The 27,389-nt window shown below is 48.8% G+C and overlaps 1 protein-coding gene across 2 annotated transcripts in view; it reads left to right on the forward strand.

Annotated features, from left to right (window-relative positions):
• The window catches only part of PANK4 (pantothenate kinase 4 (inactive)), a 445,012-nt gene that overhangs the window by 282,880 nt on the left and 134,743 nt on the right, over window positions 1-27,389 (forward strand). For both annotated transcript variants that reach the window (XM_085609230.1, XM_085609233.1), the window contains exon 13: window positions 25,725-25,876. In XM_085609230.1, the coding sequence (XP_085465356.1) occupies window positions 25,725-25,876 (152 nt within the window). The remainder of the gene's footprint in view (window positions 1-25,724; window positions 25,877-27,389) is intronic.

Raw genomic sequence — 27,389 nt, forward strand, 5'->3', positions numbered from 1 at the left:
GAGGACGTGATTGGTCTATATGGTGCTTGCGAGCTGGTGAACTATAGGCCCTGTGTAAGTATTTGAAGTGTGAAAGTTTGTGGCGATAGTTTAGAGATATGCGGCCAGTTTGGGCACAGCAGAATTGCCAATTGTGAATCAGATAGCGGTATGCCTAAGTCACCATCCCACGCTTGTCTGACTGGCATGGCCCTAACCGCTCAGTCTTGCGACACACTGGCATATAGTCGAAACACCCATCTCGTCATATCTACGGAGGCTATGAAATGTGTCAGTGTAGGGAAGGCCATCGGATCATCCGGATAACCCAGAATCTGGTCCTAGACTGTACCACTGAGTCTTGTAAATGTAAAAATATCTAACACTAGGGTTGCGTCAAGCCTGTTATTGTTGTTGCGTAAGGAACTGCCCCTTCGCGTATAGGTGGCCAGCTCATGCAATGTTATTTTATGCAGGGTTGTCTGTATAGTGCTTTCTAAGGTGAGTGGCAGGAAGAGGTTGTTTGAAAGGGAGATTGCCAGGGAGTATAACAAGCATTTACAATGCAATGGTCTCGGCATTGGTAAAGTTAGAGCTATTGGCATTGCTCATGATATTATTTTTGTTTATGTTTTTGTTTTTAAAACATTTAAAGAAACGGCATTGTCATGAGCAATGCCAATAGCTCTAACTTTAACAATGCCGAGACCGTTGCATTGTAAATGCTTGTTAATGTTGCCCTTGTACTTTTTCTGTGCTTTATTGCTTAGTGTTTTCAAAAAGCGGCGTGCCTATTATGTTGCTCGCCGTTCCCCAGCCTTATGTTCCGTTGCCGTTCGTGTTTCTATACTTAATGAAGCAACGGTAGCAGTTGATCATATTATCCTACCCCTTTGATCTTATAATATTATTATCGATCTCAGTGTAATGTTGATTAATTTTGCTAATGTGAAATTATAATTTTTTCCCCACTAATGTACACTGATGTTGCCTGTTCCTTGTAACCAGGGCTTTCAGTGGGATGGAAAAACTCGGAGGTCTCTCAATGGGGCATGGCCAATGTAATTAACGGCGTGGCTTAAAAACACGTATACTAAAAATCTGTGCTTTGCATAGTGTGCCGCCCCACTTGTATGTTGCTGTTTCTGTCATTGCATCCAGATATATAACAAGTAACATCGTGTTGAGCATTTTAACGATAGCTGAATGCAAACTATAACAAAACAATCTGTAATCAAGGCGTTTTCTGCATATCTGCCAAGTGGAAGCATGCTACGCGACACGTCTATAGAGTGCACATTTTTTGATCAACCACAATTAGCATCCTAAGTCTTGATTTCTACAATTCCCAATTGGTGGTACTGGCAAAATCGCAATGAAAAGGGGTCATATGTAGCAACTATTTGGGCAAACAGAGCACCATGAAACGCAATACACATGAAAAATAATGTAAGGACTCTACACACTCAGAAGTTGAGAACAGAAAGGCACGTAGGTAATATAGGCATGGGGAAACAAATTTGTGCAATTAACATGCATGAAGTGATCAGAAGCAGAGAGCAGCTGTGTGTGTGGGGGGGGGGGCAGACAGTGATGGCGGACTTGAGCAGCGAAGTCAGTAGGGGCGGGACGGCACAAAGATGGCGGATGGTGGAGGAGGGACTTTGGCAGCGATTAAGCACCCTGGAAATCGAAGGCGAGACGGATCTAACTATTTACGAGATGGGTCCTCTAAAGTACCAGGAGAGGAAGAGACATGTTATGTACAAGTCTCAACCGAAACAACGAAAGAAATGCGCGCGCTCAGGACCGCGGTACGTCACCACCCGCCGAGACTCACTACATACCGCCATGGTGACCGGAAGCGCCCGCGTACGGGGCTCCTCCGTCAGCTCCCCCAGTCTCCTTCACCTCCCCCAGTCTCCTTCACGGATTCTCTGGCACTTTCGGTCTGGACACACCGCCTCTTCCACCGTTCAACTCTAAAACGACAAGCCGAGCACCTCCTCCAACAAACGTCAGCACCCGCATAGACGAACAAAGGGGAGGAGAGATCACCAGCGAACGCGCTGCATTCTGAGTAATAGGAAGAGCAAGCGAAAGGAAGTAGGTGGGGAAGCGAACAAGTGTTTGGTGATGTCATAACAGCAACTGCCAATGACTTCCTGGGGTTAGAAAGTATGAGCGCACACATAGAAAAACGAGAAAGAGCGGACTGAGCAGAGGCTGCAGACACGGTCTGAAACAAGCCGAGGGCACCGGAAGACACCACCGCCTTTCTCCGAGGCAGAGTAGAAATGCCTCGGAGAAACGCAGCGTCCTTTTCGGATTCGGGGGCGTGTTTTGCTGTTGTCTCCTCCCTGAGACTTTTCGCAAAAAACACGTCCCCCGATCCGAAAAGGACGGGGCATTATTGGAGTGACGGGACCTCTTCTCCAATGGCTGGCCAGCATTTACTAGGCCAGCCAATGGAGAACAGGGAAGAAGAGGGGCGGGTTCAAGCCCCTCTTCTCCCAAGTCATTATCTCTCGCGAGCGAGACTGCGCAAGCGCAGCCATCGCTAGCCGAGACCTAAAAAGGTGAGTTCCTGCTCTGCAGCATATGTGCCACGCCAAGTTTGTTGTAGCAATCATGCTCACCTCTTTGGGTCATGGTCGCTGCTGGGGAAGGAGGGTCATCAGGGGAGCGCCCTCAACCTCTTCCTGTTCCAGTTTCAGGTAGGGGATGCGTGCGTCAGGATGGTACCAATAAGTCGTGTAGTGTCACTGTGCCACATAATAATACTGTTCAGAATCTGGAACCTCAAAGCCCCCACACTTGTAAAGGGGGGATCAGTGTGTCCCAGCTTATCCGGGTGGCCTCGCTGGTCCAGAAAAAATTAATCCGTTGGGGCTTGAGGGTTTGGAATAACTGCTTGTTAAGGGGGGATTGGAATATTATGGAAAAGATATAGAGATTTGGGTAGAACCACCATTTTCAACATTGCCACTCGTCCTGCCAGAGATAACTGAAGCTTTGCTTGCCAAGATGTCGAGTTGGCATTGCAGGGTATCTATGGTCGGACCGTAATTTAAAAAAAAGATGAATTGCACCTCCTTGTGTAGGATGATTCCCAAATATTTGCCTGAATCTGTGACCCACCAAAACTGGTATTCCAGCAGGCACGGCCTTTTGAGATCAGTAAGCCAAAATATGTCAGTTTTATCCCAGATGATGGGAACACCAGAATACCTACACCTGATAATTTCTCAAATTAATGGGGACACATTAGCATCTATCGAAAAGCAGAATATCCTCTGTTTAGATTGACAATAAGAGTTTCCGAGTACGGAGAGACAAACCTCCATGTAAGTATCGCTCCTGGAGGTGACGGGCCAGGGGGTCCATAGCTAATATAAAGAGCAGGGGGGGGTAGTGGACAACCCTGCCGGGTCCCCTCTGTATTTGGAATAGTGCAGATAGAAGACCATTCACTGTAACCCTGGCAGTAGGATGAATTTCAAGCAATCGGATGAGGCCATGTAGCCTTTTGGGATCCAAAATTGCCGAAGTACTTCCGTAAGGAAAGGCCAATCCAGGGAGTCAAATGCCTTCTTCGCATCCAATAGTATTCCTGCTGCCTCGAGCTCTGGGGTAAGTCGATGCAAAACAGTGAATGCTGTACAGAGATTAATGGAAGTGGACCGGTGTGGTACAATGGCGGTCTGCACCGGGGAAACTATTTTGTCAAGCAATAGAGAAAGTCTAGTCACAATAACTTTAGCTATGATTTTATTATCGTAGTTTCATAAGGAAAGGGGTCTATGGGAGATGCAGTACTCTGTGTTTCTGCTGGGTTTATGGAGCTCAGAAATGGGTGCTTTACGCAGGGTTGGAAGAAGTACTCCATGAGTAAGCGCTTCCACATAAACCACGAACGGTGAGGAGCTAAGATATTTTGGAACGGTTTGTAAAAATTGATTGACAGACCATCAGACTCTGGTGCCTTGTCCCCAGCTAGGGCTTCTATAGCAGCGACTATTTTCTCCATCAATATTGGGTGACTCAGAAACCAAACCAGGGCCATCTCATCTAGGTAGGCGGGTATATGTGCAGTAGAGTCCAGAAGTCGCGTTTCATAGACCAGTCGCAAACTCCACAGGGATATCATCGCTGTCCACCAGCGGTGCGCCAGTCTGGAATGTAACCGTATATGTTTTGCCCTGCCGCTTGTCATGATGTAGGCACCAAGACAAGGTTGTACCTGGCTGATCTCCCTTGTCATATTGGCGAGCTTGAGCATATTTGCCAAGGTAACATACCTCATGCTGTCCTAGGTCTCGGAACTCTTGAAGTAGTTGGGGCTGTTCATGCATTCTTTCCTGGGACAGAATGTGAGTAGCTGGAGCCTGCAGGTTTTGAGCGTCTTCTGTAGTGATATAAGTTGCCTCCATGTATCCTGGAGGATGCCTGCATGTTTCTTACTCTATCCCCCTTATAAAGGATTTAAAGACCTCCCAAACTGTGGCACATTTTTCAACCGTCCCTTTGTTTTATTGGAAGTATTCAATTATGGCCATAGTAGTTCATCACAGAAGACCTGGGCTAAGAGAGTCTGTGGGGAAACTCTTTGCTCCGCAATGACAGCTGTACTTTGACTGGAGAGTGATCCGGGAGCGTACGTAGTAAGTGGGAGTCAGGTGTAGATAACCAATATTCCAATTGAGACTAGGAATTGTGTGGATAGAAGGAAAGTGTGTTGACTGTTTCGGAGGGATGTGTCTGTCACCAGAGGTCACGCAGCCCAAAGACATCTATAATGTCTTCTAAGACTCAATGAGTCCGTAAGAAGGTAACATTATGAACCTGTGCTATCAATGTCTGGATTTAACACCAGATTGAAGTCTCCTCCCCATAATATTGTATAAATCCCTGAGTGTTGCAATATAGCAAGGATGTCTAGAAAGAATTTGGAAGAGCAATATTTGGCGCTTATAAGTCACTAGGACCAGCTTTACAGTTTCTAAGGATCCAATCAGAATCCGAAATCGTCGACTCCGTGTATGAGTGGAGCTGATGCAATCTTAAATCAACATGCGGGTGAAACAGTATACAAACCCCCTGTGAATATGGACTGTATGAGGAGAATTGTTGGGGACCCTATTTTCGAGCAAAGTCCTGGACGTGACTCGGAGAGTGGTGCATCTCTTGCAGAAGAGCGATATCAATGGAGTGTCGATTAAAATAGACGAGCACTCGGGGCTCCTTACATTGGTTGTTCAGACCTCAAATATTCCAGGACATTTGAGAAATAGTCTTCCTATGGGAGTACCATCGCTACATATACATTTAATGAATATGGAGTGTGGCGTGGAGACTAGGTGGACATAGAAAGTAGTGAAGCATACAGTTGGAGCACAAATGATGTAACAAAATCTAAAACTATACCGAAACCTGTATACTCCCTCCCCTCACCCACAATGACACCTACAACTGTCAGCTACATTAACCCTCCATAACCAACCCATTTTGGCAATAAAGAAATACAGGCGCCAAGCGTTGTAAAAGCAGCGCAAAAATAAAAGACGAAAGTGGTGATACATACCTTGGGATTGGCAGCACTCTACGACACACATTAAAGCAAAGATAAGATACCACAGTGTTCGTAGTGGTTTGTTGGTTCTCGCCTAGGCCACATATATATAAGTTCATTCATCAGGCAAATATGTGATCAGAGCAGCAGAGTAATGGAACCCCCCTCTCCTATGATGTCATGAGCTGGTGGCAAGGGGAGGTAAGGGGGAGGCGTTAGAAAAGAGGAGGGCTGCTCCGCACAAGCAGTCACTCATTGTCAGTATGGGCCCTCACGTCCCTGGCCATGATTGCCATGCGAGCAGTGTGGTGTCGAACCAGAGGGCGATCTTGGAGATGTCTGGGTTGATTTTAATGACTTGCAGAGATAAGTGGCTTGCTTCGGTGGAGGAGTAAAAGTAGGTCTTCCCCCTCCAATTCATATGCAGCAGAGCCAGGTACAGCAATGCATTGGCGAGCTGCAGGATAGCATCCCGATCTCGGAAATTCAGAACCCGGTCAACTGTAGGTTTCGGGTGCACCCAGGGGTGGGCAGGGAGGAGTGAGGATTTGGGTGGCTCTGGGGCCTAGGGATGTGTGCGCCCACTCCACAAGGAGCATTCCAGACAGGCTGTCGTAGCCAAACAGGTCGTTCTGGAGTGTTTCAACAAACAAGGCTATCCTGCCAGTGCATTTTGCTATGCCTGCTCTCCAGTCATTGTTCCACCTCAACTTGGCTACCAAATCTTAATTTTTCACCACCGCTCGGAGGGTCTGCTTCTCCAGCCATGAAAGTTTGGAATCTGAAAGAAACACATTAGTTAGATTCCTCACCTTAGAATATCCCCAGGCGTTAGGCTGGATCCAGAAAGATTTTTCGTCAGCAATACCGTTGCGCGTCGCTAGGCGTCGTCTGCGGCTCCGCGTCCATCGTCGGCGTCGTGCGCCGGGATGACATCGTCGGAGTACTTAGACGCCACCCTCGCACACTGACGTCAGTTCTTCTTTTTTCCGTGCCAGTAAGCGCCGATCCGGGAAGAGCATACCCTTTTCGCCATTTTTTGACTAAACTTTTTCGAACTCTTTTGGTTCTATTCTTGTCGACATCGACTCTGGTGCCGGTAGGGATGCCTGGTTTTAAAGCCTGTGACTCCTGTCACCGACTGATGTTGGTCACGGACCACCACCGTCGGTGCCTCTATTGCCTTGGAGCCGACTATGACGCCGAGGTGTGCCTCGACTGCCGGGCCTTGACTTCGAAAGCTTGGCGGTCCCGCAAGCTTCTCGAGTTCCGGCAGTTGGCTCCGTGCCACTCCAGGTCCCGGTTGAGGAGGTCGAGGGACCTGTCGCGGAGCCGCAGCCACCACCACTCGTCGGGGTCGAAGTCTTCGAAATCGGGTAAGTCGAAGCACAGCAAGAAGTCGAAGAAGCGACATCGCTCTTCTGACTCCCCTCGCCGGTCACGCAACTCGGCTGAGGGTTCGGGTGGCACCACTCACGCGGCTCCAACGGAGCCGCAGGGGTCCCGTCCGTCCCCATACCCTCCGGTCCCTGGGACTGACGCGACTCAGTGCTTTCCTCATGGCCATGAGAAACCTGGCTCTGCTGGCGCGCTTTCGGGCCCCACAGGCTCGACTGGGAGGCCTAGCGAGCCGGCGGCTCCGGCCCCGTCGTCGACTCCGGTCCCGACGCCGCAGGTCCCCGGGGGATCCAGGCCTGGTCCCCAGTCGGCGCCGGTCGACCTCACGACCCCTCCGCCGGCGCAGACTCCTCCGATGCCTCCCCGGACGACGACGTTCCCCAGTTTAGTCCCGGTCCGGGCCCGGCGTCGGAGCGCCGCCGGCCGGCGCCGCACTTGACGCCGATGGGTGGAAATTTCATCTTCCGCCCGGCTCCGATCATTCCACCTGTATACCAGGAATCGGATGACGGTGACGACTGGGAGGGGTCTGAGAACCCTCTGGCCCGGCAGGGCCTGTTATCTCAGGACTGGGCAGATGAGCTGGGGGATGCCAATGGTCTTGACACCTCCCCTGACACTGTCTTCATCTCTCCTCCGACCGTGGCTTCGGAGGAATGTGCTGCATTTTCTGTGGTGCTGCGCAAGGCGTCCGAAGCCCTGGGGCTGGAGCTACCTGTTGTGGCTGTGAGGAATAAACCTCCTCACTGAAGTGCTCCAACCATCAGCAAGCTCCTCTGAGCCTCTGCCGCAGTTTAATGAAGCACTGGTTGACGTTCTGAAGGGCACCTGGTCCAAGCCCTCCACAGTGCCTCCTGTGGACCGAAACGTGTCCCGGCGCCACCGCCCTGCACTTTAAGGACTCCAGGGCTACGGCCAAGTCCTTGGGCCTCTCGGCCTGCGCCCACAAACTTCTGCTTTTCGTCCCTTTCGTGGCCAAGGAAGGGGCGCCCCCTCACGTCCGACTAGCCACAGGCCGCGGAACCAACATCCACGCAGTCGCGGACGTGGATTCTGCTGAGGCGGTACTGGGGGTCGACGTGCCAGTCCGTCCACATCTGCCCCAGCAGCATCCGCCTCAAAGCCCTCCTAGTCCAAGCTTTCAGGCCCATTCCATGCCAGTGGGAGGCAGAGTTCGCCATCGCCTGCTCCACTGACGCACCATCACATCGGACAGGTGGGTGCTGCAAATCATCCGAAGGGGCCACTCCCTCCCCTTCGAGGCGACCCCTCCAGCCATGCCACCGCAGTGCCACCGTGTATCGGAGGATCACTTGAATCTTCTGCGGGAGGAAGTTACGGCCCTCTTGGCCAAAGAGGCTGTCAAGCGCGTTCCTGGTCCAGAAGTAGGCCGTGGTTGCTATTCCCACTACTTTCTGGTTCCCAAGAAGGGCAAAGGGGGCCTACGCCCTATCTTGGATCTCAGGAGCGTCAACACCTTCCTCCGGAAGGAGAAGTTCAAGATGCTCACTGTAGCTCATGTTCTGACTGCCCTAGACCCTGGAGACTGGATGGTAGCGTTGGACTTGCAGAACGCTTATTTCCACATCCCCGTCCTGCCGGCCCACCGGCGTTACCTGCGATTCACGGTGGGCCAGGTGCATTTTCAGTTTACTGTGCTCCCCTTCGGCCTCACCAATGCCCCATCGGGTGTTCACGAAAGTGATGGCGGTGGTCGCAGCTCATCTGCGCAGATCAGGGGTTTCAGTCTTCCCCTATCTCGACGACTAGTTGTTGAAGGCGAGCTCGCCCCAGGCAGTCGTCTCCCACCTCCAGACTACGGCAGACCTCTTGCATTCTCTGGGATTCTCCATCAACGTGCCGAAGTCGCATCTGAGTCCCTCCCAGCAGCTCCTCTTCATCGGAGCGGTTCTCGACTCGGCGCAGCTCCGGGCCTATTCTCCGGAACAGCGGGTCTGGGATATTCAGGCTCTGATTCCCATCTTTTGGCCTCTATCCCGGGTTTCGGTCCGGTTGGTGCAGCGGCTTCTGGGTCTGATGGCCTCCTGCATCCTGTTGGTGCATCACGTCAGATGGCGAATGCGGGCTCTGCAGTGGGACCTGAAGTTTCAGTGGGCCCAGCATCGGGGCAACCTGTTCGACCACGTCCTGATCTCGGAGGGCACTGCAAGACAGTTGCAGTGGTGGCTCACGGATCGCGATTGGGTCAGTGGCAGATCCCTCTCCCTACCCCAACCGGAGCACGTAGTGGTGACGGATGCGTCTCTCCTAGGATGGGGGGGCCACATGGGAGAGGCCTCTAGTCTCCGGCGGAGTACCAGCGCCAAATCAACCTTCTGGAGCGGAGGGCGATCCGGCTTGCACTGAAGGCATACCTTCCCTCTGTCAAGGGAAGTGTAGTGCAGGTGTTCACGGACAACACCACCGCCATGTGGTATTGCAACAAACAAGGTGGGGTCGTGGACCCTTTGTCAGGAGGCTCTGCGCCTCTGGACATGGCTGGAACGTCAGGGCATCACCCTGGTGGTTCCACATCTGGCGGGCTCTCTGAACGCCAGAGCAGACTAACTCAGCAGCCGGTGCATGATGGATCACGAATGGCGTCTGAACTCGGACGTGGTGCAAGGCCTCTTTCGGCAGTGGGGAGCGCCTTGATTAGATCTATTCGCCACCGAAGTGAACGCGCAATGTCAGCAGTTGTGCGCGTTGGAGTTTCCAAGGCGGCACTCGCTCGGAGACGCCTTTCGTCGCGAGTGGAGTTGCGGTCTGTTGTACGCCTTTCCGCCTATACCTCTTCTGCCCAGAGTGCTGAAGAAGATCAAGCGCGACCGGGCCAAAGTCATCTTGGTGGCTCCGGATTGGGCACGAAGATAATGGTATCCCGAGCTGCTCAGTCTGTTGATCGACCCCCCCGATACGACTGCCTCTTCAGGAGGACCTTCTGTCTTAGCAGCAGGGGACGGTCCTCCACCCGAACCTGTCCAGCCTCCACCTCCATGCGTGGAGATTGAGCGGCGGCAGTTGATGCCATTTGACTTGCCTCCTGAAGTCTGTAAATTTAGTCTGGCAGCCAGGCGTCCCTCCACAAAATCGGTATACGCCTGCAGGTGGAACAATTTTGTGGCATGTTGCACAGCAAAGGCTATGGATCTCCTTTCCGCCCCTCTTTCTGAGGTTCTCCTCTGTCTTCTTTCCATGGCCCAGCAGGGCTCTGCTCTGGGCACCCTTAAAGGTTATCTTTCTGCTATTTCTGCTTTCTTACGGCTTCCTGATCAGCCTTCTCTTTTCAAATCCCCTGTTGTTTCTCGCTTCTTTAAGGGCATTAATCACATGTTTCCTCCTGTCCCTTTCGTAATGCCTCAGTGGGATTTGAATCTGGTCTTGACGTTTCTGATGTGCGCTCCCTTTGAGCCACTTCATAATTGTCCCCTTCGTCTCTTGACGCTTAAGACTGCTTTCCTGGGAGCCATCGTCTCTGCTAGAAGGGTGAGTGAGCTCCTGGCTCTCTCTTCTAAGCCTCCTTTTCTTTCGGTCCATCCGGACAAAGTTGTTCTCAGGACTCGTCCTTCCTTTCTACCTAAGGTGGTGACTGCCTTTCACATCGGGAGTCTGTTACGTTGCCCACCTTCTTTCCGCATCCTTCTAAAGAGGAAGAGAGGCTCCACCGTCTGGACCCAAAACTGGCCCTGTCCTTTTATTTGGACCGCACCAAGCAGTTCCGGGTGGACGACCAACTCTTTGTTGGCTACGTGGGCGCAAAGAAGGGGCGAGCGGTGAACAAGTGAACCGTTTCTCGGTGGGTCGTTATGTGTATCAAAGCTTGTTACTCCTTGGCTAAAAAGGATCCTCCTGTAGGGCTGAGGGCCCATTCCACTCGGGCGACAACTGCCCTGGGCCGGGGAGTCCCCTTGCAGGAGATCTGTCAGGCAGCAATGTGGGCCTCGCTGCACACGTTTGCCAAACATTATTGCCTGGACAGCCAAGTCCGGAGAGACGGCTTCTTTGGCTGTTCTTTTCTCCAGGACTTTCTGGTGTGATCTTGGTTCGCAGACCCACCTCCGGGGTTGGTATTGCTGGGATATCTATTCTAAGGTGAGGAATCTAACTAACGTGTTTCTTTCAGATGAACAAGTTACTTCCCTTCGGTAACGATATATCTGTAAGAAACATTAGTTGGATTCCTCACCGACCCACCCATCCTCCCTGTTCTGCGAACTGATATCTAGGGTTGAGGTTATCCCTTTCAGGGCCCTAGAATTTTTTGGCACCAGTGTCGGTCTCTTGCATGGCTCTGCGTTCCTGGCGTGGAAAGCTATGTACAAGAACCGACGTCAGCGCGCGAGGGCGGCGTCTAAGTACTCCAACGACGTCCTCCCGGCTCACGAAGCTGACGACTGACGCGGAGCCGCAGACGACGCCTAGCGACGCGTAAGGGTATTGCTGACGAAAAATCTTTGCGTATCCAGCCTAACGCCTGGGGATATTCTAAGGTGAGTAATCTAACTAACTAATGTTTCTTACAGATATATCGTTACCGAAGGTAAGTAACTTGTTCTTTGGTTTCAGAAAAGTCGTTCTCTAGCTCAGAAATCCTCCTTACTGCTCTACCCATTCTGATCGAGTTATGGTCCATCAGTTCATCCAGTTGTGTGCCCTTTGTATCTATCTTGGCATTGGTGGATTGGAGGCTGATTTAAAGATCTCTTAGGAGCACGGTCGCAGAATCAGACATATCCATCTGGCCAGGCGCGTTGGCCTGGTTGTCCCCAGACACTGAGTTATTGCTCTGGGGTGTCTTCCTAGAGTCAAACAACAGCTTAGTCTGTTTGGCATAGGTTTTCCACATTCTAGTAATCAATAGGTAGATGAAGGTACAAGAATAGGAGCAGCCCCTCAACAATCCTCTGTCCATGCCGAGGCAGGCGGACTCCCCTCCAGACACCAGGCAGATCAAGGTGAGGGCGTCCGGGAGAGGGCAGCAAAGGAGTTCAAATATGTGTCTATCTCAACAGTCTAAAATGTGCAGGGTTCTGACGTTCGTGCCCAGCCACCGCTTCCCGCACATAAGAGCTTGTTGTTGGGGCGTCTAATCAACAATGGAAGGATAACTAATCTACTGGCCAGGCCCACTGTCACAGTGGCATCCAGAGGGCCCACAGGTTCAGGTCTGGTCACCCACCGGGCCCCGTGCTCCAAAGAGAGAATCTTGCACCTCACAGCCAAATATGTCACCTGCCGCTCCCGACTGCATCAGCAGGAGTTTCTTCAGCAAGGTCCTGGCCCAGTAGGCCTCAGCTGTATTATGTGGTTTCAGCAAAAAGGGCCGACGCCCAGGCCCCAGGACACCAGCATCCTGAGTCCACACCAGGGCAGGATAGGCTGCAGGCATGGCAGATACGTTGTTGAGTCTTTCGAGCCACCACCTGGTGACTTGAGGTGGTGCATCACCAATCCAATATACAAGACAGAGGTGGGGGCCCTGCCTGATATGGGCTCACGGGGGGGCCCTGTTGCTGCCATGCCTCCAAGGCCATCCGTCAGTCAGCGTGCCGGGCTTGTGAATAACGGCCATGTCTTTCAAGGGGTTCTCTATCCCCCTCTTCCCCACCCACTGCATTGGTGAGAAGGTCTACTGGCCAGTCTCGGCTACATCGTCCGGCATGTCGCCAGTACAATGGCCCTGAAAATGGCTGCTGGGTTTTTGTGGTCAAAGGAGCTACGTGCTAGGCGCCATTTTGGCTTCCAGCCTGGCCATGCCCCTCAGTGTCTGTATTGTTGCATACCATTTCTGCTCAGTGTCTGCCTTAAGTCCCAGCAATGAAAGCTGCGCTTATGCTTAGGAAATTTACAGAACCGTCTAGTAGAGACAGTTTTTGCTATGTGAGTGACAGCGCCAACCTGTATTCCAACGTGGAAACTGGGTCTGTCAAGAGACCGGTTCCCAGTGTAAACATTTAACTGATTTAAAAAATAATTTAAAGCTGTCTCTGGCCCGCACGCACTTGTTTTGGTTGACATCTGGGTTAAAGTAATGTCCTGACTGGTGTGTGAAAGTGTAACTGAACTCATACCTATTGTACTTTGCAGAGACTCTGAGAGAGACCGAAATGTCTCCCATAGTACATACGAGGAGTTTGCAAATTGGGAAATTGGGAATGAGTGATGTTTTTATTGTGGCCCTGCAAATCTCAGCATTAACAAAAGTCCACATTTTTTTACAATAAAGTGTCACATAAAGACTGCAATTGAACAGATCATAAACATTTGAAGAGGAATTCTATGCTATGCAATCTGCTTTGAGCTAAAAAAGAAACCATTCCAGCTGTAGAGATCCGCCCTTTACTGTACCCAAGGACGTACCACTATTCTGTATCCCTATAGGGTGACGTAGTAACCATGTTTTTTTATTTCCGTGTTACACGTATTGCAGTTAAATTGCAAAACATAAATTAAACAGACTGTTTTAAGTAAAAAATGCAGATATTACCAAGGCATCTCCCAAGAAACTACGTAGCTTTTGAAGAGTGCACCAGAATGCTACACAAGCTTTTTTCCTAATGTTATTTGTCCTGCATCAATGCAAAACAGAGGAGTGGGCAAGCAGCAAACTACGTGGGATGGGAGGGCAAGAAAAACAACCAACAAGGGGAGTGAGGAACAAATGTAAACAGAGCAAGCTTTGATGACATGGGAATAAAAAAAGTACCTAAGTCTGAGCAGGGGAAGGACACCAGCAAAGACATCAATCTGTACTTGGTCCGTTCGCCAGAGAAGGGTTGAACAACCAAAGAGAAAGTGATGCCTTTACGTGCTGAGAAATGAAGAGCAAGGAAATTACAGTGACCATGAAGGCAACCGATGGAAAGTAACGCCTGGAATCTTAGCCCTTTTTTTTCTTCTTAGGATAATAGACTCGCAAGGACACCGAATGCTATGTTCAGGCGAGACTTAAAGGGTCTGTAAAGGTAGAAAAGAGCCAATATAGTTCTCAGTGGCAGTTGTGTTGGCAATTTAGATGCAAGAACTGCAAGTGAAATTAAGTATTGCAATGTAATTAAACACAATAAACACAGATAAAATTCTGACAGTGACATCATTTGCTTTGGATTGTTTTTTTACATGTAGAGTGTCAGTGTCAATGTTACCTTGTTGACTTTTAGATCCCAGGTTTAAAAAATTTGACAAGGGCATTATTGCAGGTAGACAGTGCTAAAGTGTGGTCACCATCCAGCCAGCATAGTAGTTAAACGATCAACCAAGATTTGGAACATATTTTAACAGTAAATGTACTGGAGAAGAAGATGCATGACATTTGCATCCATATTCTAACATGGGTCACGTTGAACTACTGACTCTGCCTTGAACATGTTTTTTAAGTCAGTGATGATCTAGATAATTTATTGGCTTCATTTTTTCAGCTTGGAGCTAGTCCATTCTAGCTTACCTTGCCAAGTCTCCTTCCTCCTTTCTCCTGACTGTTGCCAAGCATACAGGCTGCACCGTCACCTGCCCTTGCCAGACTGCCTTAGCTAGGCTGCTCTGCAATAAGTGAAGCCCTTCCAGGCCTCAGCACTGCTAGCCCTCGTGGTTCCAGTGCACCTAGGATCCCTCACTTAGCCATTTTCCTGCCGTTCTGCCGCTTACCTGCTGGCCATTTTCCCCCACTTTTTCTGCCTCCCGCTCCCAGCTGCCTGCCTCCCCAGCGCCCCTCCCAGGACCTACTTAATGGAGGCCGCAGCACAGACCCATTGAGCAGGTCCATTCCAGCTCCCCTTGCTGGCAGTCGCCTTCCTCCGGACTACTACCAAGCCGCCAGGCTGCACCGTGACCTGCCCTTTGCCAGACTGCCCTTGCCAGGCTACTTTGCAGTGAGTGAAGTCCTTCCAGGCCACAGCTTCTAGCCCTAGAGGTATCAGTTCCCCTAGAATGCCTCACTTTTCCGTTTACCCACCATTCTCCCACTCACAGTTTTTTCCCCTGCTTTTTCCGCCTCCCAGCTGTCCGCCTCCCCAGCGCTCCTTCCTGGACCCACTAAATGGAGGCTGCAGCGCGATCGCTCCAAAAGCCAGCCCATCTGTGCCAGTCTGCTCCTGGACCATGCCCACTGCCAGGAACCCTGGCCCTTCGGACACCCACAGATACTCCGCCACAGATCTCTGTGCCCTAGATGCAATATCCTGCTGCCTCGCATCTTCCCGTTCCACAGCAGTCCCTTTCACCGGTCTCTGCTGCTGCTTCACCACCCCAGGACCGACCGCCCTTGCAGGATCCCACACTGCACCAGCCCGGACCCCACTGTATCAACTCAGCTGTCTCCCGATCAACTCCAGATAGCTGTGTAAACCAGCCACTGAAGTCTGGGACACCCTTTCCACCCTTGCCCCCAACTTGACCTTTATCACAGAAATCTGGCTCACCCCAGTTTCAGTCCCATATATTGCCACAGCAACACCCAGCGGCTGCAAGACGAAACACTGCAACCGCACTAACGGACACATCGCCATCATACACAAAGAAGCAATCATCTGTACACCCACTGAAGATTAAAGCACGCAGTTCATGGAACACCTGTATTTCCAGCTCCATACAGATGACAAAGCCACCATCAGAGACACCCTCGCTTACAGACCCCTCCAGGACAACGAACAGGCCTCAGCGACGCCGTCACAGAATTCACCAACCCACTCTCCATCGAATCCGAACACTCCGTCATCCTTTGAGACCTCAACTTTCACCTGGACGACCCCACAGACACCAACTCCACCAACATCCTGGAACTCGTGGACAACCTCCACCTCGTGCTACAGGTATCAGACCCCGCGCACAGAGCTGGTCACACGCTGGACCCCATCTTGACGTCCACAAACAGAATCAGATACAGTCACACCACAGAAGTCACCTAGTCAGACCATTCTATCGTACACTTTACCATCACCGAATTTCACCCGCAGCATCCTGGCTGCCTCAGTGTCCCCTTCTGCAGCTGGACCAAGGTCACTTAACACCAGTAGACCAATGCCCTCATCCTCTCCCAGCCCGACACCTCCCCCAACCTGAATCAGGCAGTAGAGAAAGTCAAAGCCTGGATCCCCTGTGCCGCTGACCGAGTCGCTCCCAACAAACCTACCTGAACGCATGAACCCACCAAACAAGCCAGCTGGTTCATCCCAGAACTCCTCGCGGCAAAATGCAGATGCAAAAAAAAAGTGGAAAGAAAACAGTGCTCTAGCAGATACGACAGTGATGGTGCCATCTTCAAGTCTGCCCTTAACAACTATCACCACCTACTCAAAGCAGCAAAAAAGAAAGTCCTGACCCACCGCATCAAAACCAGTGCCAACCAGACTAAGGAACTCTTCGCCATCGTCTGGGAGTTCACATGCCCATTAGCCACAGAAAACTTGATACCTTCCTCACAGGAATTCTGCAGTGCATTTGCAGAACATTTCCACAACAAGATAGCTACCATATGCAGAAACGTCGATCCCCAAGCCACCGACCTCCTCAGCATCCCCACTCCAACAAAGACAGCTGCCAATCTCCCGCTCACTACATATGAACAAGTCGGCACAGCAAACACCAAGGCCTTAATGAACGCCATCCACATTTAGGAGCACCCACCGACCACGACCCCCATATACTCTTAAACCTCGGCAGCGACAAGATCAGCCAGTAACTCACCACCATTCTCAACACCTCCATCACCACAGCCACCTTTCCTAATGCCTGGAAACATTCAGAGATCCAACCCTTCCTCAAGAAACCCTCCACAGACCCAAACAACCTCCAAAACCTTCACCACAGCCTGATACAGCCCTGATTGCCTGGAAAGAGATGTCGGCTGCAACCTACTCGACAGAGGGGAATCATCCGCCCTGATTCTTCTTGACCTCTCCGCTGTCTTCAACACAGTCTCCCACCACAAACTTATCAACCAACTTCACCAGATCAGAGTCAAAGACGACGCCCTCAGATAAATGGCATGCTTTCTCTTGGGGCAACACAGAGAATTCGTCACCCTCCCTTCACCTCACAGTCTAAGCATGCCATTTGCAGCATCCCGCAAGGCTCATCAATCAGTCCCACCCTCTTCAACGTCTACATGATGCTGCTAACAGACGTCTTCAGAGCCCACAACATCATCATCTTCTTCTACGCTGACGATACCCAGCTCGACCTCTCACTCACAGTGGAACCCACTAGGGCAAAAAAAAACTTTCACAACTGCATGACAAACATTTCAGCCTGGATGAAAGACAACTGCCTGAAACTCAACACAAACAAAACCGAAGTACTGATTTTTGGCAGCTACGCCTCCCTCTGGAACAGCTCCTGGTGGCCATCAGAACTCAGACCCACCCCCACTCCGTAAGATCACGCCTGCAACCTTAGCATCATCCTGGATAGCGAACTCTCTATGAAATGACAGGTTGACGCAATCTCCACAGCCCGCTTCCACACGCTCCACATAATGTTCAAATGGCTGCCCATCGGCAACAGGAAAACGGTGCCACAGGCCCTCATCACCAGTTGTCTGGACTACAACAACGCACTGTATGCAGGCACCACCAGCGAACGCTTGAAAAGCCTCCAGACAATCCAGAATGCAGCTGCCAGACTGATCCTCAACCAGCCCAAAAGGACCCACATGTCCCAGCACCTGAGAGTCCTCCATTGGATCCCCATCCAAAAGAGATGCCATTTCAAGCTCCTGACCCACGCCTACAGAGCCCTCCAAAACCAAGGACTGGCATACATGAACCACCGCCTGAACTTAACCATCCACCCAGAAATCTACACTCCTCTCACCTCTCCCTCGCACACACTGCACATCCGCCACTGCTGCACCGGAGGACGATCCTTCTCCCACCTCGCCTCCAAATGCTGGAACACCCTTTCCCTCCACCTTCGAATAGCTCCCTCATTGCCAGACTTAAAGAAAGGACTCAAGACCTGTTTCTTCGACCCACAGCCCAGCACCTGGATACCCTCAGGGGTAATAAGCCACGCTATATAAGAACAGTTTGATTGATTGATACATTGGTAGGTAGACTGTCTTCCCATGCTACTTACCTGACCATAATCGGCGTGACATGAGACAAAGTTGTTCCATTTATATAGTTCATATAGATCTTGTTTTAAAATTTAGTACAAAAGCATCTGTATGGAAATCCATGGATTCATAATCATTGATATTTCTACACTAGCTTATTTCTCAACTTTCTTTTAGTTGACTCTAAGGTAAAGATTTAAAACATTGAGTTTTCAAACTTTGTTTCACTTCAGCTTACAAAAGTAGTCTTCCCCCCTGCCCCCACCCCCCCTTGTTGAACTCTTGCTCAGGTCCCAACATCAGTGAGTTTTTTCTGTCCCATTTGCCTTAGGAATTGTCGCTAAACAATGCTAGCATCCAACTCCACATTTATTTCTGCCTACTCCCAGTCACAATGTTCATTTTTCATTTGTTCCACTTGTGTTCCTTCCTTCCTCTCATCTGTTAGTTATAGCCTTTCCCCTTCGGCTTGCGTGTCCCTTTTCTCCTCAACCTTCACCCTGTCACTGAACCTGCCACCCCCTTTCTGTGTCCTCTTCCTCCTGAAAAAACGGACCCTGCCAATGTGCCCATTTTGCTTCAGCTCACTTACTGTTCCATTCCCACTTCATAATCTGGTTTCCTTCTCTGACACTCTTCCCTACTTCCCATCCTTGCCCTAACATGCCCACCTTTGCCCTTCTATTTCCTGGCCACTTACCTACTGTTTGTTTTCTTCTCCCTCTTCTGTTTCCATAGCTAAATCCCCATCTGTGCCCCTTTCCAACGTGTCCTTGTTACCATGACCCTTCCAATCCAGCTCTCCTTCCATCACTCAGACCAAAGTACTACCTCCAAGTCTTATGATAACTGTATTTGTGGAAAACACCTTTGGTTGTGTTTATCTTTTGCTTTGTATTTTTGGCACCCATTGAATGCATTTACAATTATGTGCATTTGTTATCTCTTTTAATGAAGTCCTACAGTATATTTGTGACTTTGAGTTAGTGTTTTGTGGTACATTTGTTCATGTTGCCTCATGCATAATTTGGCAGGTAACCTCATTATTATATGGAAATTAGGAGTGATTGTAAGTGGGAGTAAATTGGCTCACACCGGAGTTACAAATGGTAAAATCTGCCACAATTTCTGGATGCGAGGGTGGCAATGTGGAGTTGAGTGCAGAGGCTCTAACCATTATCAAACCTGAGGTCGCTTTAAACTTGATGAGTGCCAACACAACCTTCGTTTTCAGGAAGAGTATTCCTTCACAAACTGACAGCCCTGATGTTCCAAAAGTCAGAAAAAGTGCTAGAACACCTAGTGCTGTACTAAAGGTTAAGGATACTGATAGTTTAAGTTATCTCTGAATAGATCCCACAATCTTGCCGTATTACCAGCAATTCATCAATGGCAACAACAGAGCAATCAAAACGTTGGCATTCACTTATTCAGTATGTATTAATGGCACAAGTCTAACCTTGTGACTGCTACAAGAACTCTATATTTGTGACGGTGAATTCTGCACTCTCTCTTCTTGTGCTTTTCTCCCTCAAGGCTGCCCACACAGACTCCTTGCCCTCAGAAAGCACCACCCAAAATTCACATTAATGTATAGATGTGACTGTTTCTTAATGATAACTAGTTTACCTTTGACCATGTATATCATGCAACTATATAAAACCAACACGCATCTCTCATTCTGTACATTATAAAAAACACCCTACTATTTATTGGAGAATATTGGTTGTGCATAATGTTTGTTGAATGTGGTGCTGTAGATATACATGCCCAGTAAACTCCTGCCACCTATTGTTGGGCTTTGACGTTTGCTAGTTGTTTTTCTTCCAAGATGTTTTTCAAGTCATGAGGTATATAGTGACTCCTCCCATAGTTGGCGCTGTACATGTGTATTGAATCCATGATAGATTGTTTTATTCCCATAATTGGGTTTGGACTGGTACCGACTGGGCTCAGTTTAAGACCATCTATCCTGTTTTGGGTTTTTTTCTGGCCCAACTGGCCATTTTGACCCCGGCATCAACTGAAGAAACTCAACTTGGTGCTCTGCGCCTCTCACCTCGAAGACTTTGTTGTGTAGAATGCATGCAGAATAATGGGAAGGATGCCTTTCCGTTACTGCCCCATTGGCACTCAAAATTCACTTTGATTGCCTACCACAAATTGCACAATCTCTGCATCTCCCTGCTCACGCCACTACATGTGAGGACTTCTCATTTTCTAGGTTGAAGTAGACTTCAGCACCCACATGAGTGAAGTTTGGCATATTAGAGGGTGCAAAGACATGAGTTCCAAAGGCATGAGTGAAAAAGCCAGCCTTGCCGGGGTGCCACCCTTCCTTTTGTCATTCCCAGAGGCAGTCTTCCCCACTGACTCTGAATCTCAGGAGGAAAAATATGAGGCCTTCAATACCTCCAGATCATCCGCTTCGATATGGTTGGCAACAAGACACCTATCCGGCCTACAAAATGGCCTCAAGCATCTCCCTTCATGTGGGTCAGATGCTGAGCCCTTCGTTAAAGACTAAACCCTACGGGCCATAACCACGTTTGTGTGCTGGCAGGCAAAGTTGCCAACACTCCCACAAGGGGGTACAGACTCATTTCAGCCTTAGAGCCCAAAAATACTGCACAAGCCTTTTGTCCCCCCAAAGCAGAGGGCTCCTTCAGCCCTGCCACTGAACCCAGTGTTCATGTCGAAGACTCCGTTGACTGTGAGAATGCATCCAGTGCCAAAGACTCCTTCTTTTGCCGGCTGTGAGGAGTCTGAGCAGCCCATCCTTTGTCATTTACATGGGGAATTGAATGTCGGACAAAAGCATCAGTTTATTCTTTTGCAGACAGGCAACATCTCCACAGAGCTGCCTCCCACACCAACAGAGAAATTGCCTCAGAAGAGGAAGTTTACTCTGCAATGAACTTGCCATGGAGCCTCCCCCAACTGCCAAGCACAAAGGGCATAAGGACAGTGGCACCAGCCCTCTCCCCACTGCACACCTCCTGCTCCTCCTTCCTCATCCTCCACCATCACCACTACAACCACCATCACCACAACCACCTCCTCCACCTACATCACCTCCCAACCTCCTCCAATACCACCTCCTCCTCTGCCACTGCCGTATACATCACACCTTTGCCATAGGGTTCTCCCCACTCCTCTTACAGGGAAGGCAGCACATCCACACCCTGCTGACCCCTATGATGCACCGTGACCCGTGGAACGACTACAATATCGATCACCTAAGGGAACCTGACCCAGATCACTGCCCACTAAGGGTATCGGCTCCCAGATGGTACCACAGCATATCATGAGGTGAGATAGTGTGCACGGTTCATAAGGTGGACATGCATGTCTTCCACGAGGATGATGACTTCCTTGTAGGGACGTTGTCCAAGACACAGCGCACAGTACAGTTCCTTCCCATGTTGAAGGGTATGTTAAAATACACATCGGACACCTTCAAGGTACTTGTTAAAGTGAGGGTTGTAAAATGCAGGGTGAATACAAAATATAGACATTCTCCTAACAACCTGCTGTACATAAGGGGTCATAGTCCGCTGGACTCTATTTTAGCCCATACTGTGCACAAGCTTGCAAATGCCTAGGCTACACTCTCCAACGTGACAAGGAGAGCAAGAAAACAGGCACTGCGGGGAAAAGTAAATAAATAAATACCAGTGCTCCGGCATCAACCAGCGTTTTCAGGAATGCCGATGAGCAGTTAGGACCTCCATAGTGCATGGCTGGGTCATGAAGATTATTATAATTTTTCCACAAATCTGCCTGTCATGATTACATGTTCACTCCAGAAATGTGTTTGAATGTTTGTCTTATGTTTATTTTTTTCTTTTCTACAGGTCATAGAAAGATAATCTCCACTGTTAATTCTTGTCCCATTTCTACCTTCTACATAATCTAGGAAGGACAACTCACATGAATAGCACTGCCAACTAGGTAGATAAGAGTACCGATAACCTTTCCTGATAAATTGCCATTGACTCCTTGTGAGCAGGTTGAGGCAAGAAACATGTTGACCTTTCTTGAACCTGGAATTCATTGGTATCCTGCTTGGTTCCATGCGATGACTAAAGAAGAATCTATTGATAACCCATAGCTAATTTTAATCTCACTTATTCCCAATCTACCCTGCTTCCCAACTTTTATGCCTCTCCCAAGCTAGGTGTAGGGCACTACTCAACTGCTTTTCATAGACAGTCTTGGCTTAGAGCCTGCTGTTCATTGCAGCGTCCGCCCAGCGAGGAGCATGACCCGATGAAGTGGGCTACCACTTCAGTGAGTGAGGGAATGTGTATCCGATAAGGGATGCTTCTTCTGTCTGACCTATCCACTTAAAATACCAATGAAGTATTAATCTATCACCGGAACAGGACACCCGTTTGTGTGATTATTTCAGGAACTCAAATCAGACAAGTGGGTATTAGCAGTGGTCTTCCACTGCTACTGCCTAGAACTTGGAGAGGATGTGCCCAAACAGCAAGAGCGGTCGACCTCGAAGCTTGTGAAACGATTTTGAGTCTCAGCAGGGATGCTCAACATCCTGTGATTCTAGGCAAATCACTTAATCTCCCCGTGTCTAACAAAAAGGAATTTGTCTGTCTGTAACATAACTGGTGCTCATTTAAAGTGCTGATACCTTCTGGCCGGGTTTACGCTATATAAATCTCCTTAAAAAAACTTCACACACCCAACATCCCACCCTGGAGGCACATCCGCCGCAACTATCTCACAATTTTAAAGTGAGAGCTACAAGTGCTCTTTCAAAAATGCTCTATTGATCCAGTGCACTCCCTACCAACCGGAAACAGGGATGTACCTCCTTTACTTTATCATTGCAAAGAAGGACATCTCTCTCAGGCCCATCCTTGATCCTCTCCAAACGTTTCTACATTGACGCTGCAGGATGTGATCCCTCTACTACAGCAAGGTGACTACATGTCTGCATTATGCCTATTTCCACATCTCCATTCATCCCGCACACCAATGCTACCTGCGCATCGTGGTAAGTGGCTGTCCTTGCCAGTTCAGAATACTTCCCTTTGGTGTCATCTCTGCCCCAAGGGTCTTCACCATGTGCCTAACAGTGGTCGCTGCCCACCTAAAGAGAGGGGGCTTCCATGTCTTTCACTACCTCGACAACTGGCTGATGAAGTGCACAAGCAAGCAGCAATGCCTAGAGCACCCCAAAGCGAGCATCTTCCTTCTCCACAGCCTTGGGTTCGCATGAATGTAACCAAATCCCATTTACAACCTCTCCAAATCCAGCTCTTCCTGGGGACGGTGTTGAATGCAGTTACAGGCAAGGCCTTCCCAAGCCCACAAAGAGTCGCAGCCTTTCAGCAGCTTGTAACTTCTTTTCAGCTACATCGTCCACTTACAGTCAGAACAGCAATGTGCCGCTTGGCATGATAGCCTTTTGCATCAGTAATGTGCCCTGTTCCACAATGGCCGCAACCCAATCGTCCAATGGGAGATCTAGTGTTGATAAAGGCCAGCGTGCATCAGTCTCTACTCTGGTGGAAGAGCAACAAACTGCTACGGGGAAGGCCCTTTCAAGACTCCATTCTGCAAGTCCCCAATACCATGGAGGCTTCCCAAGCTGGGTGTGGGGCTCATTCAGATCACAGTGCAGGGAATGTGGACCCCCATTAGCGGGCCACCACATCAACTACCTTGAACTTCTGGCCATTCGCTTTGCTCTCAAAACATTCCTTCCATTCATCTAGAGCAAAGTTGTCCTAGTTGGGACAGACAACATGGCTACCATTTACTACCTACCAAAGCGGTGGGCACTGATCCACCTTCCCCCACGCTGCTAACATAAAGTGTAAGTGATTTGTCCACTACTATATCATCAAAAAGCTAGACCCCCTAAAACCGTCAGTCTAGGATATCTGCTACCTGCTTCATCTTCAAAAGCCTAGCCTACACCTCAGTACGGCTACATCTAGCAGCCATAGCAGCCTGCATCAAAATAGGGACACACCCCCCTCTTCCCCATGGTGAAAGCCTTAAAGGAAGGTCTTAACAGGGATATTCCTCATAAGGGTTCCCCAGCACCAGTGTGGAACCTAAACATGCCCTTACCAGACCTATGGGTCTCCCATTTGAGCCCCTACATCCTGTCCTTTCCAGTATCTCTCTTGGAAGGCGGCCTTTTTGGTTGCATTAACTTCCCTATGATGCATTAGTGAGTAGCAAGCCCTCACACTGCAGGAAGCATTTATTCATGTCCACAAGGACACATGACTAATCCGAAGTTCCTTCTTTAGGTGGTTTCTCCTTTCCAGCATATCCAGACCATAGTGCTCCCCAACTTAGTCCCCTAATCCTACTCTGTAGCAGAGAGAGCGCTCCACACCCAAGATTCCAAACATGCGCTCATGTGTTACATTGGTGTGGATTGCCCAACCAGACAACAGGCTATGGTTGGCCAGACAGGTTTAAGGACCTTATTTCAGACATCTGTATCATCCACATGCTAGCCACAACTTAGGGAACGGTACTGCTTTACAGTCTATGCAGATCACGTATATCTACAGCAACACATGCTACAAATGGAAAATGTTAATCTGTATGCATCTCTTCGTAGCATGTAGTGCTGTAGATTCACATGTGCCCACCCTCCTCGTTGAACACTTGTGGATCTGATCACAGGTCTCTGCTCTTTCTTTAATTACATTATTTTTTGTCCAATACACATGTGCATCAAATTGTGTTCACTTGCCGCTCTGGTCTGTGGCCATCCACATTGGCAACTTAGAGATGAATTGCTATATACCTCGTGACACGAAAGGCTTCTTCCAAGAAAAACAACTTGCATACATCCGAGCCCACACTAGGTGGCAAGACTATGCAGAGCATGTGAATTTACAGCAGTATATGCTAAGTAGATGCTTACAGTGTAAGTAACATTTTCCTCATGCTTTTCTTGAGCTTCCTATAGCAATTTATAGCAAACAATATTACCATAGGATAATTGTTCCAATCTTGCAATAATAGCACATGCTAGACAGGACTTATTCAGTTTCATGCTACCACCTCTGTTTTGTTAGCAAAGCGTTGCCAAATTAGCATCACTGTTGCATCACATTAACATAAACCTTGGAAACACAAATATAATAACAAATACATTACAACCCCCTCACACATTGCATCATAAGATGCCAGCTGAGTTTGTGATACGTGTATAAATAGCAGCTTATTCTGGCCGAACCTTGATTCTCCCCCTGAACCCTAACTGAGAGAAAAAGGAAAGTCCCCTAGCACACTAACCCATGCACATAAAACCTTCATGCTAATTCACACAAACCATTTCTAACTTTAACACTTTACTCATTCCCTACTAACCAGAGACAACTGAATACAAACAAAACAGACACTCAAACAATGATTCCTCCAGTCTGGTTGATAATATTCCTATATCTGCATAAAAGGGCGCCCAAATTCAAAATGAACGACGATGCAATGAGTGTTGATTAGCACGATAGAAATATTAATAGCATAACAATTTAGTAGCAGAAACATCAAACTCAAGACTGGGTGATAGATAGTCTTTCCTGTATTAGCTGGAAAACATGCTGATGTCTGTAAATAAGTTTTAAGCGTTTGGTAGTGTAGTTAATGAAGATGGTGTGTTCGGGAGACTTGCAGACGAGATGCATTTTCTTTCTGTAAAATCTGTGATTTTCTTTCTCTCCGCAGGTAAAGCAAAAGGAAAATGACATTGCACTAAAATATTTCCAGAAAGTGGTGAAATCTCTTGATTCACTGGGCTGGGAGGAGAGGCAGTTCGCCCTGGTGAAGGGATTGTTGGCTGGCAACGTTTTTGACTGGGGCGCGAAAGCAGTCTCAGAGTAGGTGATAAAAAATTTCCAAATCAGTTTTTATCTTTCTCCTTTAACTCTGTGCTGTTCATAGTGGCAGTGTACGGTGGCAAAGTAGGTAAATCTGACTTAAAATTGTTTTTGCCTTTTTTAATCATATTTATGTCCTTTTCCTATTTAGGCCTACTAAATAAAAATAGGCTCCGGTTTCCTTTTCCAGAATCATGTTGCGCTGAAGCAGAGAAAAATTTCTTCTCGGTTGTGAATCTATTTGTGTCATCATTAGCAATTTAATAAATATTGAAACTTGTGGCGTGCAACGCTCTTTAAGATAAGAACATCTGTAACTTCCTTGACCAGACCTTTATAAACTACTGTTTGTAGCATGTGTATCTGTAGATCACGTTCTTTGGACACTCCTGCCGTATAGTACTGAGCGTAGATGTTAAAAGTTGGTTTTGTCTATGTATAAGTTTTTGTTTCAAGGTTACTCTTGATCCCTCCCTACAACCCACAATACACCATGACAAAGATTCCACCTAAGGTTGTTTTGTTCAGATGGCTTCTGAAGCTCCAGAAAAGTGGAGCTGCAAACAGTTGTTCAACTTTAGACACCGGAATGGCCGATTGGAGATGGCAAGTTGAGTCCAAGCTGGGCAGATGTTTTTCTTATTCTGTGCCAGGCCGGATTAAAATAACTTGTAGGATGGAATGGGTTGTGGAGAATGGGCCCATCCAGTTTTCCTTGTGTGCACTACTAAATTCTCATAGTCGACCATCACCAGGTTTGTTGTCTTTGCTTCTCCACAGACCACCAGGTATCAAGTTGTTTAGACTGCCTGGCCTATAAAATTAAGAAGACAATTACATATGGACATGAACAGCAGTTGGCATCTTAAAATACAGTGCCTAGGCCATGCTGAATCACTGACTGAACTTGTTACAAAGATATCAAGGGAACCTCCCTTGAAGGAAAAAGTCTGTCCGCCCGCTGGCCCAAATCATTGGAGCCTGGAAATTTTTGCGCCCACAGTTAATCTGTTAATCACCAAAGAACATTTAAAATGCCCAAGCTTCACCTCCAGGTACCCAAGTCCACTGTCCATGGGCAATGCTGTATGGCTGAACTGGTTCGGGATATTTGCCTATGCTTTTCCTCCTCTATCTCTAATTACTATTGTTTAGGAAGATGACAGACATCAGTGACACTCCACCTTATTTCTCTAGTGAGGGCAAGACTCCGTTCTCAGCACTATTGGAAATATCAATCAATCATGTAACTTGTGAAGCGCACTACATATCCGGGTGGGTTTCAAGGTGCTGTGGGGGGGGGGGGGAGGGTTTGGAGATGTTACTGGTCGAAGAGCCAGGTCTTGAGTTGTCTCCTGAAGGTCAGCAGGTCTTCGGTTTGACGTAGGTGGAGGGGGAGGATGTTCCAGGTCTTTGCGGCGCGATGGGAGAAGGATCTGCCTCCGGAAGTAGTTCTCCGAATGCGTGGGACCGTGACCAGGGCGTGGTCAGCAGAGCGGAGTTTCCTGTTGGG

The sequence above is a fragment of the Triturus cristatus genome, chromosome 1_2 (genome assembly GCF_964204655.1).
Source record: "Triturus cristatus chromosome 1_2, aTriCri1.1, whole genome shotgun sequence".
NCBI lineage: Eukaryota > Metazoa > Chordata > Amphibia > Caudata > Salamandridae > Triturus > Triturus cristatus.